This window comes from Peromyscus californicus, unplaced genomic scaffold (assembly GCF_007827085.1).
Source record: "Peromyscus californicus insignis strain IS unplaced genomic scaffold, ASM782708v3 Scaffold_11__1_contigs__length_118956290, whole genome shotgun sequence".
Lineage (NCBI taxonomy): Eukaryota > Metazoa > Chordata > Mammalia > Rodentia > Cricetidae > Peromyscus > Peromyscus californicus.
In genome coordinates, this window is record NW_026294402.1 from 86,586,353 (window position 1) to 86,601,583 (window position 15,231).

At 37.3% G+C, this 15,231-nt stretch overlaps 1 protein-coding gene across 1 annotated transcript in view; it reads left to right on the forward strand.

Moving 5' to 3' along the window:
- Positions 1-7,724, forward strand: part of Plscr5 (phospholipid scramblase family member 5) — a 32,841-nt gene extending 25,117 nt beyond the window's left edge. Inside the window, exons 7-9 of the mRNA XM_052716798.1 lie at positions 151-312; positions 2,106-2,188; positions 2,275-7,724. Coding sequence (XP_052572758.1) covers positions 151-312; positions 2,106-2,144 — 201 coding nt within the window. The 3' untranslated portion in view covers positions 2,145-2,188; positions 2,275-7,724. The remainder of the gene's footprint in view (positions 1-150; positions 313-2,105; positions 2,189-2,274) is intronic.
- Positions 7,725-15,231: the final 7,507 nt, after the last annotated feature.

The following is a 15,231-nucleotide window of genomic DNA, read 5'->3' on the forward strand; positions in this document are numbered from 1 at the left end:
TGTCCACACAGGAACAAACAACGTAGAGCCACCTTTTGGATACGGCAAATAATACAGCAGCTCAAATTCATCCTGAAAGAAACATGCTGAGAAATGTCAACTATCTCTGTTTACCTGCAAAGTTCCTACCTCTTATTTTTCTTTTCAAAGGTGAAAACTGTGGATGAAAAGCTTACGATCGGGAAGATTTCCAAGTACTGGTCCGGATTTGTTAATAATGTGTTCACAAATGCTGACAACTTTGGGATACATGTTCCTGCAGATCTTGATGTGACACTCAAAGCAACAATGATTGGCGCTTGCTTTCTCTTTGTAAGTTTGGTCTAAGCTGCATGGATGGATTTTGTCCTTACATGCCAGACTGTATAGCGATAATCCTCCTCCACACAATCTTTACCTACAGAACATGCTTTATACAAAGAAGGCAGTTTAAGATAGGATCATTGTCCTTTGGCAATCAGAATTTAGAGGTTTACATTTCACTAAGGCTGATAACACAGGAGACAAGTAACACCTTTGCTAAAATGCTTGACTAGCTCCTGCCTCAGGTCTCCCCCATTATGAGCATTTTGAACTCACAGAAACCTATGGGTTTCTCTCTCTCTCTCTCTCTCTCTCTCTCTCTCTCTCTCTCTCTCTCTCTCTCTCTCTCTCTCTCTCTCTCTTTAATAATCCAGCATCTTTCCTTTTCCTTTTGTTTTTGCTCAGAATTTAAGATCTCAAATCTAATGATTACATCAATCTATGCTGCTGTTAAATAAACTCAACCCATTTATTGTGTCTCTGCTAAAGATACACATTGACCACATTAATTACATTAAAGTAATTCCATAGTTATATCTTTGATGGACACAGAGAATTACATATAAAATAGGTAAATAGAGAGTTGTATATCAGAATTATGTCTTCAAAATCTTTTGAGAAATCAGCTTAACTATTTCCTATCATTAGTAGTCAGTCCCTATTTTTATTTACAAATCAAAGTAATTATAATTAATTTTGCCTGTCACCCAAATTTTCATTCATAGTACTTCATTGCTTCCTGTTTCCTCTTCCCTTTTTTGGTCATTCTACACTTTAGCATTAACTTTTCAACACATACACACAAACAAGCACATATAGAGATGTACATTTACACACACACACACATTCACATACTCTTTCTCTTGCTTGTTCATTAGATCTTCCTGATAAAGCTGTTTAGTTAATTTTCATATTAAAAACAGTCTATCTGTTATGTTTTATATTAACCAACTTTGCAGACAGGCTGGTGACAAAATGGTCCTGGTAAACAAGAGACGTTTTCTGGATCTTAAACCTCACTGATTTTTCTTTTTGTTCATTTCCCGAAGCCTTCTAAATATTTGTGCCTTGACAAGTGTATTTCCCATCCTTGGCTCACATTCTTTGAGAGATTAATGTGATATGGGCAGGTTGCTTAGATCCCATTCAATATGTACTACATCGTACAATCTCTGCATGGCTTGAAAGCTTGTAGACTCTTAGCTTTCCCCTGGGTGCATCAGGGCCAGCGCTTGAGCATGACATCTAATGAGTACTCTGTGCTCAATAAACTCAAATGAAGACTAATCTAGATAGTCCCCCCAGTTATATGAATGGGTAATACTCCAATGACTAAGAGACACACATACTTAAGTGACAACAGGAAGATCTCTCATCCACTTCTTGTTAAATCATAACCTTATAATACCTTTGCAACCTTGCCAATATATGTTTTGAGACAGCTTCTCACGTGTGCCTCTAAGATAGATTACAAGCACTTCAAAGGTGATGCCTGCTAGCATTTCTTCCTCTGCCTTATGTTTACAATTGAATTTTACAACCTTGATCGCTCCCAAAATTTTGATTGGTGATATTGGGATTACTTAGATAAGGGTTTAAGTTCCTTACATGATGAAAATTCAACATGTTAGAATCATGAACCTTAAAACATTGTAGTTTTTAATCTTCCAATAAGTCATGCATTGCTGAGACACCACTAGGAACATCTTTGCTTCACATAATCAAAGCTGGCACGTCAAGCTCTTGATCCTAATTGTTGCCTCTTTTATACATACATTCATATTCAGTTTATTTATTTGTAGGATTTTATGTTCTTTGAACACTCACTTGCTGGATTATAACAAGCATGATGACGAAAACAATAAAATATGCAGAGCACATTTCAGTAAGTAAAAGACAAGTTTAAATGGCCTCCTTCCTTTGAAGATGTCTATGTTTGACACTATCTAATTCTTTTTCATTTTCTTCTAGATGTCCCTTGGGCTCTGAATTTAATTTCTGAATGGTTTGAGTATTTGAATTTTTATAACTAAATGTTAATTATTATATTTATTAAAACACAGTGTAATGAGACCATTACCTGGTTGTGGATGCATGATAGCTAAATACGCAATTACTAAGCATGAGTACAAGGTTACTTTGAGAGATTATCATTCTCTTTTCATCCTTTTGAAGTTACTGCAATGGTAAGCATGAAAGATGAGAGCTAAGGCTTGCAGCATCACTGATGGGAATTCAATGTTTAGAGAACACTTTGAAGTGTTTCTGGTACTAAGGGTGGTTACTAATCAAAAGGCTTGAATTTCTAAAACATCTTTTCAAAAGTAGTTCCTTTTGACTTTCTTAATTTTATTTTTTTTAATTGTCTCATGTGGTCTTAACAAATTACATTATAAGCATTATTTTATAATGCATTTTTCACATTTTTGAGAGAGAATCTCATGCATCCCAGACATGTTAATTTTCTTATTGTAGTAAACATATTTTATTTATATTGGAAAAGATGGAGATTGATAAAAAAAATATGTGTAAAGATCTGGAGAAAGATAGATAGCTTCTATTTCTTGAAGTAGCAGAGGCACAATTATATTCTGTAAGGCAATTAACTAAAGCACTGAGCAGAATTGTTCCAAAGATTTAAATAGCCATACAGATAGACTCTAAATTAGCAAAAGCAGTCTTATCAATCAGGATTTTATCTAACTGCTACGAAGTTTCTGCCAGTTAAAAGACCTGAGACTTCAAAATGAAAAATGGACAACTCTGGAATTGAAAACAAACACAGAAAACCAAAAGAGTCCGACCTGAATCCATGCAACAGTGGAGAGGGAAGAAGGCATTGACAACTGACTCTGAATTCACATGATACTGCGTAGCCCTCTTGATTCCTAGCCCTGACTTGTCCATATGTTCCCAGAGCCCTCCAGCCAGCCTCCACCTCCTGAACATTACCAAACAGGGCCTCAGTTGGGAACCAAGCGTTGGCATACATGAGCCTGTGGGAGACATTCTCATCCAAACCACCACCTGAGGTCAAGGCCATCCTGGGCTGCAAAATCAAGCCCCATCTCAACCTCACACAACCCAAAATAAAAACAAAAGAAATTAAAAGAAGTGTCTTAATTGAACTGAAGCTGGTATGCAGTAGCTGATGCTCAGTGGTTTTATGAAAGATACCTCACATTGTCTTGCAGATGTACATACTTTTGCAAAAATCAGTCTTTGTCTGATTCAGTAAGTTTAATGCTAGTTTTAATTGTTACCCATTGGGATGATAAGTAACACAAATTGCTAAATGGTCTTATTAATAAAAAAATCCAGAGCCAGATATTGGGGTGAAAGCTGAAAGATCAGAGAAACAGAACAAGCCAGCCACATTCTTACCGCTATGAAATCCTCAGCCTCAAGAGAGCTACTTCCTGTTTACTCACACCTTATATACCTTTCTGTGCCCTGCCATCTTACTTCCTCTCTCTGCTCAACTATATCACTTCCTCTTTCCACCCAGCTCTATCACTTCCTGTCTGTCTGTACAGCCCTTCAGACCTTTATGGTTAACTAGTGCTGGGATTAAAGGCATGTGCCACCATGCCTGGCTCTGTTCCCAGTTTGAACTTGAACTCACAGAGATCCTGACGAATCTCTGCCTCCCGAATGCTAGGATTAAAGGCATGTGCTACCACTGCCTGGCATCTATGTTTAATATAGTGGCTGGCTTTGTCCTGTGATTCCCCAGGCAAGCTTTATTTGTTACAACACAAGTGAAATATCACCACAATGATAAGTTATTAATCAGTTCTCTCTTAAAAGGGCAAGAATTTTGTTATTTCCAGGCCCAGAAAGAAAAGTTATTCAGGATAAATAAACAGACATACACAGAGCTGTTAATTTGAATAAAAGGGAAAAGAAGTCAACGAGAGATAAGAGCATTCAGAAAAGAGAATTCTTGGCAATTGAAAAAGAAAGTGCAAAGTCTCTGAGTCAAACATGCTGGGCAAGTTCAATAAACACAGGAAATGTGACAGGAGTGTCGTAATCAAGAGGAGATACAAGGGCAATAGGTTTTAACAAAGCATTCTTTGTGAACCATAAAATCCTGAAACAAAATACTAAAAGCTTCCCATGAATCACCAGTATGTCTCTATGAAAGAGAAGTTTTAATTGGTGCAGTGATGTGTGCCTATTATCTTTGTACTTGGAAAACAAGAGAATCTGAAGTTTGAAGTCAGTGTATTACAGAACACTCAAGAGGAGCCAGGGCGATCACCAAAACAGTTACCATGATGAATAGGGAGATGTAGTCACAGGATACTAAAGGTGATAAAGCACTCCCCTAGCATATGCAGGAATCTGGGTTTGATCACGAGGACTGAAGATGAAAAATAAAACTAAAAAGAGAAGGGAGAATATTTGCTCAACAATCTGAAAAACCAGGTGACATATGAACAACTCACTAAAATTCTGACTCACTTGAGCCTCAGTTAGTACACATACAGGTTTTTATATTTGTAATTTTTACTACCAAAATAACAAACTTTTATGCTTTCATAACTTGACAGCATTACTATTTTTATTTACTTTATTACTTTTTGTGTATTGGTCTTTTTCTTATATGTATATCTGTGTACCACTTAAGTGCCTGATGCCTGTGGAGGCCAGAAGAGAGTATCATATTCCATGGAATTGAAGTTACATATTGTTGTGAAGTTACCATGTGGGTGTTTGGAGTTGAACTCAGGTCCTCCGGAAGAGCAGCAAGTGCTCTTAACCTCTGAGACATCTCTCCAGTCCATCAACATTTCTATTTCAGGAGTTCTATGTCAGTATGTCTCTGTTAAAACTGGAGGGTCTTGAATTATTATTTATTTATAATATTTAACTTTTCAAGTTACATATTTTTCCCTTTCCATAAAATTTGAATTTTTGTTTTGTTTTGTGAGATTTTCTTTTGTTTTGTTTTTGTTGTTTTTCAGTATGCATAAGGGAGGCCAAAGGCCAACCTTAGGATGTTTTTTTAGAAGCTGTCCAACTTGGTTTTTGACACAGGGTCTCTCATAATTGTGAACCTGGAGCTCACAAATTAGACTAAGCTTGCTGTCCAGTGAGCCCTGGATCACCAACTCTCTCAGCTCCCTTAGCAATAGCATTACAATTGCCTTCCACTATGTACAGCTTTTTTTTTAATGTGGAATGCTAGAAATTGGATTCAGGTCTTCATGTTTGCATAGCAAAAACTGAGCTGTCTTCAGCCCCTAAAATTTGATTTTTAATCCTTTCTTATTACATTTTTAATTTATTAAGTTTGTATTTTAACCATTCTGAACATGGGCACAATGCATTGATCACTCTCTAGGCTTACCCTCACTTGTCTCCCCCATCCATTTCATCTTCTCTTTACAGATCCTTTTACCATATTCTGTGTTTATGATTTGTCTTAAAATCTGATGTGTTTATAACCAGGATCACCTGTGTGGCTGTGTTTGGAACTGTATATTAGAGCCTGGTTGGATCACTGTAGTTACACAACTACAATTACTACCACAATCTATCAATGAACACTAATTCAGTAAAGTGAATAGGACCCTATGCCCCTCCTTAATCCATGATTGATTGTTGACAGGTCCACTTTTGTGCAGATACAAGATAAGCAAGCACAGTTACATTGAGTTCTTTTTGGAATGGCTGCACCATGGCACATTCTAATACTTCTTCAGAACTGTCTTCCAGCTCCTACATTCTTTCCATAACTTCCTGAGAAGGTGATATAAATGTCTTGTTCATGGCTAAGCATTCAACTTTCACTCATTCTCAGCTTCTTGATCAGTCATGTGTGTCTTTGCATTCACTGCCTTTCACCACAGAGAGGCTTCTCTGATTAAGGCTGAAAGTAACATTAATCTATGTCTATAAACATGAATAATTAGAAGGCAGTTTGACACTGGGTCTATTTAACTAAGCAACATTAGTCAATTATTCTCAGGCATGGAATTTTTATTTTTTACTAGAATTTGTAATAGCAAAGACAGAGTCTGTCCAGTGGACTCCAATCAGAGAGCAGTTGGTTACTCCCATAAGAGCCATGCCACTATTGCATAATTAGGCACATCTTGCCTGGCAGACAGGTACTGTAGTTTGTAAAGTTTACAACTAATTTGTAGAGTTTACAATGATTTGTGTCTTTTCTCCCCCAGGCAGCCTGCATGGCAACTTCTATATGTATGAAACTTAACCACAAGGGAGAAATCTTCCATCTCAGTTCCAGATTAGTTTCTCTTTGCCTTTATTTCTTTAATGACTCATTCCTCTTTCAATGGGGTATTGTTTAATCTCCATGACCTTGTGTCTTTTTAAAGCTTATTTTTTCTGTTGACTTCAAGATTTATTCCATTGTGGACAGATAGGATACAAAGAATTATTAAAATTTTCCTCCATTTGTTGAGATTTACTTTGTGTCCCAATATATGGTCTACTTTAGAGAAATTTCCATGAACTACTTAGAAGAATGTGTACTCTGTAGTATTTGGGTAAAATATTCTAGAGGTATTCATTGGATACATTCAATTTCTGATGTCATTTATTATAAGATTTCTCTTTTTAAATCTATCTGTATGACCTATCAATTAGTGAGAAGTGCTAATGTTATTTAATGCTGTATTGAGATTAATATGTAGCATTCTACCTAGTAGTATTTGTTTTATGAAACTGATTGCACTTGATTTTGGTGCATGTATGTTTAAGAACGTAATGTCCTCTTGGTGGATTATTCCTTTGATCTGAATGAAATGACCTTCTTTATCTCTACTGATTAGTTTTTGTTTTACCTCTATTTTATAAGATTCTAGCATTGCAATGCCTGTTTGTTTCCTTGTTCCATTTGTTTTGGAATACTTTTTCCCATCCTTTTTATCTAAAGTAGTGTCTATACTTCAAGGTAAAATATGTATCCTGTAGACAACAAAAAGGTGGCTCATGTCTTTAAGTCCAACAGGTTAGCCTATATCTTTTGATAGGGGAGTTAAGGCCATTGATATTAAAAGTTATTATTGAAAGTTTTACATTGATCACTGTCATTTTATTGCTTTTGTGGTGTTAGTTTCCTTAGTCCTAATTTACACACTTGTTATTGTAGCATTTTTAGTTTTCTTCCTGTAACCTCTTGGATATGGTTACCCTTCCCTTCAGTCTGAAGAATCCCTTTCAGTATTCTCTGCAGGGATGTTTTGTAGAGTTGAATTCCTTTGGCTGCCTTTTAATTTCAGTAAGTTCTTTTTCCGTCAACATGACAGATAGTTTCGCCAAGTGTAACAGTCTAGTTGACTTATGTGATCTTAGGACTTAAAGGACATTGCTATAAGCTCTTCTGACTTGTAAAGTTTCCATTGGAAAAAAATAGCTGTTATTATGATAGATTTGCCCCTACATGTGACTTGCCTCTTCTGTCTTGTAGCTTTCACTACTTCTTTATTTTTTCTATATATTTAATGTTTTCATTATAATATGGTGTAGTAAGATTTTTTTTCCTGGTCCCATTTGGTGTTCTGTGGGCATCTATTTCCCCAGATTTAGAGAATTTTATTCCATTAACTTTTGAAGATATGTTGTATGTGTTGACCAGGACTTTTCCCTCATCTTCTAACCCTATAATTGGCATCATCCCAATGATGCTGCATATTACATTGGTGATATTCTTCTTTAAAATTACCCCCTTTTAATTAAATGATCATATTCTTTTGCATTCTACATAACCCATTCTGTTGGTGAGGTTTTCCACTGGAATTTTTTTAATTAACTTACTGAATGTTTCATATCAAGTAAATTTCAATTTAGGTTTTCTTCTGTATTTCTGTTAATTAGATTCACTCTTCATATCCTGAATTGTCTTTATTGTATATCCAGCCATTTGTTTGTGTTTTCTTGGACTTAACCAGAGTTTATCCTGTCCTTTTTAGATTCACTCAGGTATTTACCCATGTCCTCATTGAACTTGAACTCTTTGAACATGTTTATAATTGTTCTCTAAAACTTGCATCTTGGGATTGATCTACATTATCATGTTGAGGTATATTGCTCTGGGACTGATCATCTTTTAAGGGATATATTGTCTTGGATTTTCAACCATTGATATATTACTTGTGTCTTTATAGAGGGGCCTGGGAAACGAGAGTTAGGTTGTTGATGAGTTTCTTGCCTACCTGTGCTGGGTGGTGGGGTCATTCTCTTTTTGCTGTTACCTTAACTTGGCTTGTTTTGGAGAAGGGGGTGCTTAAAATTTAGTCTTTTGGTCCTTCAATTTTATTTGTAAGTGGAGAGGCTAGGGTGATTTGACTTCAGAGGCTAATAGAGTCCCTGGGGTCTCACTGGCTTCATGTAAACCTGTTTGGGCAAAAACCTGGGGCCAGATAATGTAGGGTTCTGTTTGGTATCATTGGTGGACGCATTAGAGTTCCTTGAGCAAGGACCCAGGACAGGCAGTTGGAGGGACTGAGGTATCTGACCACTACTGACTTTGCGTGCAGCTACTTAGACTAAGTCTTAGTAAGGATGGGCCTGGGTGAGTCCAAGGACGTCTTTCTACTTGGAGCTACATTTGTGGTTGCTGGGCTACTCTCCAGGGCAGTGGTAGGGGTATAGGGAGAGACAAAGGGTCTTATTCTTATCAGGAGTTGTTGTCTATGTGGATGCTTAGTCAAAGTTCAGGAAGCAGGTGGCTAAGCAGAGCAGGGTCAATAATTTTACCAGTGTGTGTGTGTGTGTGTGTGTGTGTGTGTGCATGGAAGGTCCTAGGGTAAGGTCAAGGAGTTTCACAACTTGTTTTCAGAAACTATGGCGTATTTTGGAAGAAAAAAATAATGTTCTTAAATAAATTTATCTTAAAAAATTACATAAATTTTGTGTGTTTCTCAATATATGACATTTTTTTTTCCACTGAAATCAAATGAAGACTGTACTCAATCATGTATATTGTGTATTGTGGCTCCTTTTAACTGCAGATGATGTGTGGAATTACACTTCAGCTCAAGAGCACAGCACAAAGACATGATGTGAGAAACAAAATGAGGGGAATAAACCACTGGGAGTCACTGCCTCTGACAGGTTGTCAGCCCTTAACCCACTAGAAGTTGCATTTAGAGATCTAGATATTGCAGATATAAATAAAAATTAAATTGATTGAAATCCCTTTAAAGAAAAGGAGGGCCGGGCGGTGGTGGCACACGCCTTTAATCCCAGCACTCGGGAGGCAGAGCCAGGCGGATCTCTGTGAGTTCGAGGCCAGCCTGGGCTACCAAGTGAGTCCCAGGAAAGGTGCAAAGCTACACAGAGAAACCCTTTCTCGAAAAACCAAAAAAAAAAAAAAAAAAAAAGAAAGAAAGAAAGAAAAAGAAAAGGAGGAAAATACAGTGGGTTTTGTGTACTGAGCCATTGCTTTGTAGCTGACCTTTATTAGTGGTGCCATAATAATATCAAAATTCACTTCTGGGAAGTTTCTATTTATAAATATCTGCTTTTAAAAGATCACCTACACTGGAATTATAAGAGATTTAAAACTTTAAAATTTGATACCTTGCCTGAAACAAAATTAAAACATGATGAAAATGTTTCATAAATGTATAAAAGCAGGCTAGAGAGATGGCTCAGAGATTAAGAGCGCTAGCTACTCTCCCAGAGATCTTGAGTTCAATTCCCAGCAAACACATGGTGGTCCACAACCATCTGTAATGAGATCTGGTGCCCTCTTCTTCTGGCTGGATATGGTGCCCTCTTCTGGCCTTCAAGGATATGTGCAGGCAGAACACCGTATACATAATAAACAAATAAATCTTTTTTAAAAAAATGCATAAAAGCTAGCATTAATGAATATTTTAGAATAAAAGACTAGGCTTTTTACACATTTCTCATCCAATTTTGATTTAAAACAAAAAATAATTATCATAAGCTCACAGGTTAGAGTGACAAAATCAGTCTCAGAAGTGGATGTAAAGTAACCTGCTCGATTTTACATACCTGATCAGCTTGTGCCTACTTTCCAGGGTGAGACTATGAGTGGACGGAAAATGGAGGAGGAAGGGGTTTTTAAACACACAGAACGAGAATCCGGACGTGCAGGGAAAGAGCGTCTTCATTTCCTTGAAATAAGCAGTGTCTCTTCGAATCCGTCGTCTGTTCTTATCTGGAAAAGCAACAGGAACAATGAACTTAGACGGTCCCCTCTGCCAACAGTGCGCTCTCAGTGTCGCACTAGCAGTGGGCTTTGACATGACTCCCCCATAAACTGGAGAACGCAGCCTGTGCATAAACTGGAAAAGCCCTCTTGATGAAAAACTTTAGACAAGATTAATATTTATATTTAGCCGATGGTGGTAGACTTGAAGAATCATTCCTGATGTCAGTAAGTTATGAATGCCCCTTTTGTTTACGAGCTCATTGCCTTTCAAAATTAATTTAGCATAACTAAATAATCAGTAAATATAAACTGAGTATTTCACTACCAATGCCTCATTCTCAAGTACTTTGTGTATTTTAGGCTGTCTTTAAACACCATGAATGGCAGCAATAGAAAACACAGAGAAAGAGTAAAACGAATTAGAAGGTTCTTACTTTTAAAACAGCACCATGTATTTAAAATGCAATAACGTAAGGTAGGTACAGGGAATGTTTTTAATAATTCTTCCATGCTGCAGATGGCAGCAACAGTTCACATTATCATGGACACAATGGAGCAAAGCAAGAGGAATCTGGAAAAAGCACATTTCTATTAGCAATTCACTTTGTGTTTTCTGTAATCTGGGAAAGCATGCAGGTTTCGCCAGGAAGAGAGTGAACTTTGATGTTCATTTCCTTATCAACAGAGAACCAGACTATGTTTCTAGCTGCATGATGCATACCACAAAGGTTTTGTACTTTCTACTTTCAGGGACTAGACAGAATGCAATTTCAATCAACTTCGTAACCGCATATATTCCTTACTCTACCATGAAAACTGACGAGCGTTAGTCCAACAAGTGAAGTGAGAACAAGCGTAAAGATCAAGCCTAGGAGCTGGGTGTGATGACTCACTCCTGAGATCCCAGGACTAGAGAGGGTGAGGCAGGAAAACTGCAGAAAGTTCAAGACCAGCCTCTTACACATAGTGAGTAAATACCAAGACAGCCTGAATACAGCAGCAAAACTCTATGTTAAAAAAGAAAAAAAAAAATTCAAGCATAAAACTAGAAGTAGACCCCAAAATCTGATTTCTGTTTGTCACAAAGACATAAACAGCCTCAAACAAAAATCTAAAGTGCCTGAAAATTTTGCAGGAAGCCTATGCAAGATGGCCATTGCTAGGCATCATAATGGGGTGACTCCTGCATCAGGTCAGATCTCTCCCCTACTGTGATACAATCATCAAGCCAGCATTAGGAGGTCTGCTGTGAATAGATGTTAAAATAAGCACAAACCATGATGCATACACCATGCAGAACTGGCTGTAGTGTCAGAAGGGAAAAGGGAACTAAAATAGACAGAAATCACTCTATCCTGGACAGGTGATTTTCCACCCAGTGTGTATTTAATCACATGGTTAAATGTTTTCTTAAAAAGCAGTGTCCAGGCCTTGGTGCAGACTAGCTGAATTTCAATTTGTGCACCTGTTTTCTTGGTCACTGTATACTTTTAAAAGAAAAGTCTATCTGAAAATTCTATAATGAGCAATAGCAGCTACCTATGCAATGTTGAGAAAAATGTAAATTTAGTTTGAGTCCATAGTCCACGTTTTTCTTTCTAAAGCATCAGTGAACAGGGTTTTAGTGGATTCACGACACTGGGGTCTGTGTGAAGATTCCTGGTTTATTTCCTTTACTTGCATTTCAGATAAGCAAGTAGTTGCAAATTAATAATACTAGTAGTGATATCATCTCTTGACCTAGAAACCTTCCTGTATTTCAAAGCATTTCTGCAGACACTAATGTCCTGAGCTGGTTCTCACAGGAATTCAGAGGGTTTCAGTCACCTGTGACACTGGAGGCGAACTGGTAGAGCCCTCCCTTATACATAGAAAACTTAGAAATTAAGAATTAACAGGAAGTTAAGCAATTTTATTCTGGTTTATGTTAGGTTGTAAAGCGATAAAACATAAAGATAGTGGTGATGCGCACATTTAATGATAGCACTTGGGAGGCAGAACAAGCAGATCTCTGAGTGCAAAGATAGCCTGGTTTGTAGCTGGAGAGCTTCTCTCCAGGTCCCGCTGAGCCCCAGCAGTTCGACAGCCCACTTACAAAATAAACACACAGACGCTTATATTATTTACCAACTGTATGGCCGTGGCAGGCTTCTTGCTAACTGTTCTTATGTCTTAAATTAACCCATTTCTATTAATCTATATGTTGCCACATGGCTTGTGGCTTACTGGTACCTTACATCTTGCTTGTCATGGCCATGGCTGGCAGGTCTCTCCCACTCAGCCTTCCACTTCCCAGAATTCTCTTCTCTGCTTGTCCCACCTATACTTCCTGCCTGGCCACTGGCCAATCAGCATTTTATTTATACAGAGTGATATCCACAGCACTGGTTTACAGAGAAAGTTCCAGGACAGCCAGAGCTACACAGACACAAACTCTCTAGAAAGAAAAAAAAATGAACGTACACATAAATATAAAGGATGGGAAGAATCTACAACATATAAGAGACTAAAGCAAGCTGATTTGTATAAATGTTCAGAACCATGATTTGCTTGCAAAACTATATAAAAAAATTTACATAGAAAAAGGGAGGGAGAGGTGGAAACAGAGAGAAGAGAGAGTAGAAAAGTGCTGGGGACAGGATCGAAATTGCTTGTTGTAGAAGTAAATCACCTCAAGGAGATATTCAATTTCTTCATCTACACATTTACCAGAACGACAGGGAAGACCCAGGTCTGCTACAAAGTATTTAAATGTGTAATTTACACTTGAGCAGGCATGGGTTAGATCTTGTAACAGTGCGGCTGGAAAGATCTCACACAAATATTAAGATCCCAGTTCTAATTTCAGAAAAAAGTTTATGGAGTTTGGGTTTTGTTGTTTTTTGGGTTTTGGTGTTTGTTTGTTTGTTGTTTGTTTTCGGGGGAAATTCCTGGAGCTAACTTTCTGAACTTGAGTTGGCAAAATGAGGTCAAAGAGCAAAGCTAGCCCATTCTACCTAGGGAGAGTCTTGTCCACTAAACTTGGAAGAAGAAATAGACACAGGTCACAGATAAGAAGACATGTCTTGGGGATGGATTCTTGGCATGAGCCTCAATGCCACAAGAGAGTTAATGGCCCTCACAGTCTCTCAGAACACTTGTAGGAGAACTCTTAGAATTTAGACAATTTCAGAACACAAACTTTGCAATTGTTTCTTGGCCCTCTGGCTAAGAACAAATGTTGTATATTTTGGTTGGCTAATGCATTTTCAGACTGCATCTTGTCAAAATTAACTAAAAAAGCTAGCTGTAGTCTTTGTATACATGACATACAGAGAGAAATGAAATGAATAAATAACATGAAAAGGTCAAATTTCCTGTTTGCAATAGCAGAAACATGGCTACACATTCATCTGCAAGCCACACAAAATGTGTATACTGTGATTAAAAGGATGACAGCCCAAATACCTCTACTGTCCAGGCCTTAGACTACTCCACAAACAATTGCATCTTCAGCTTTGCTCCATTTAACAGAAAAACAAACATACATTATAGAAAATGATATCGATAGTCTTCTTGGTTTTTGTTTGTTGGGTGGTTTTTTGTTTGTTTGTTTGTTTTGTTTTGTTTTTGTGACAGGGTTTTTCTGTTTCTGGCTGTCCTGGAAGTCTCTCTGTAGTCCAGGCTGGCCTCGAATGCATAGAGATACTGCCTCTGCCTCCTAAGTTCTGGAATTAAAGGCGTGGGCCACCACTGCCAGCCTTCTATTCTTAAATACTAAGTACTATTATAATATCTATGTACACACATATATACACATATACACCTGTACAAACACATACACATGCACATATATACATTCACATGCATGTGCATGTACATACATGCACACACACATACACAAACACACACATACACACACACACTTATATACCTATGATGGTGACTAATTTTGTTGTCAACCTGACTGTATCTGTAATTAATTAAAACTCAAACATCTGGGCACACCTGTGAGGGACTTTTCTTCTTTGGATTACTTGAAGTATAAGATCTACCCTAAACCTAGATTATGTGAGATCAGAAGACCCACCCTAAATCTGGACCACACCCTCTGGGTGGCAGCCCACATAAAAGGACATGAAAAGAAGGAAGACTTTGTTTTTTGCCTGCTTGCCCCGACTCTGCCTGGAAAGTCCATCTATCCTGTTCCCGAGACTCCCCTTTGCTGGTATTAGAACCTGTGTCTTTGGGATTCCACCATACACTGAAAACAGGTAGCTGTCTAGGACTTCCCTGGGACATCAGTGCCAGACTATGACTGCTGAGACATAAGATCCTTGGCCTATTCATCAGGAGACAGCCATTGTTGGCCTACTTGGACCACAGCCTACAATCCACTCTAATAAATCCTTTTTCTGTATATATATATATATATATATATATATATATATATATATATATATATGTATGTATGTATATATATGTATATATATGTATATATATACATATATATACATATATATGCCACTTATATGCATATGTATATTAGTTCATTCTATCAGTTCTGCTTCTTTAGAGAACACTAATACACATACATACATACATATAAACACACATACACACATGCATCCATACATACATGTACACATTCACACACACAGACACACACATTACATATATATGTATATATATGTGTGTATATATGCATATATATATATGTGTGTGTATATATGCATATATATGTATGAAAGAGAAAACAGAGATCAAGATCTTGCACAAGTAAATCT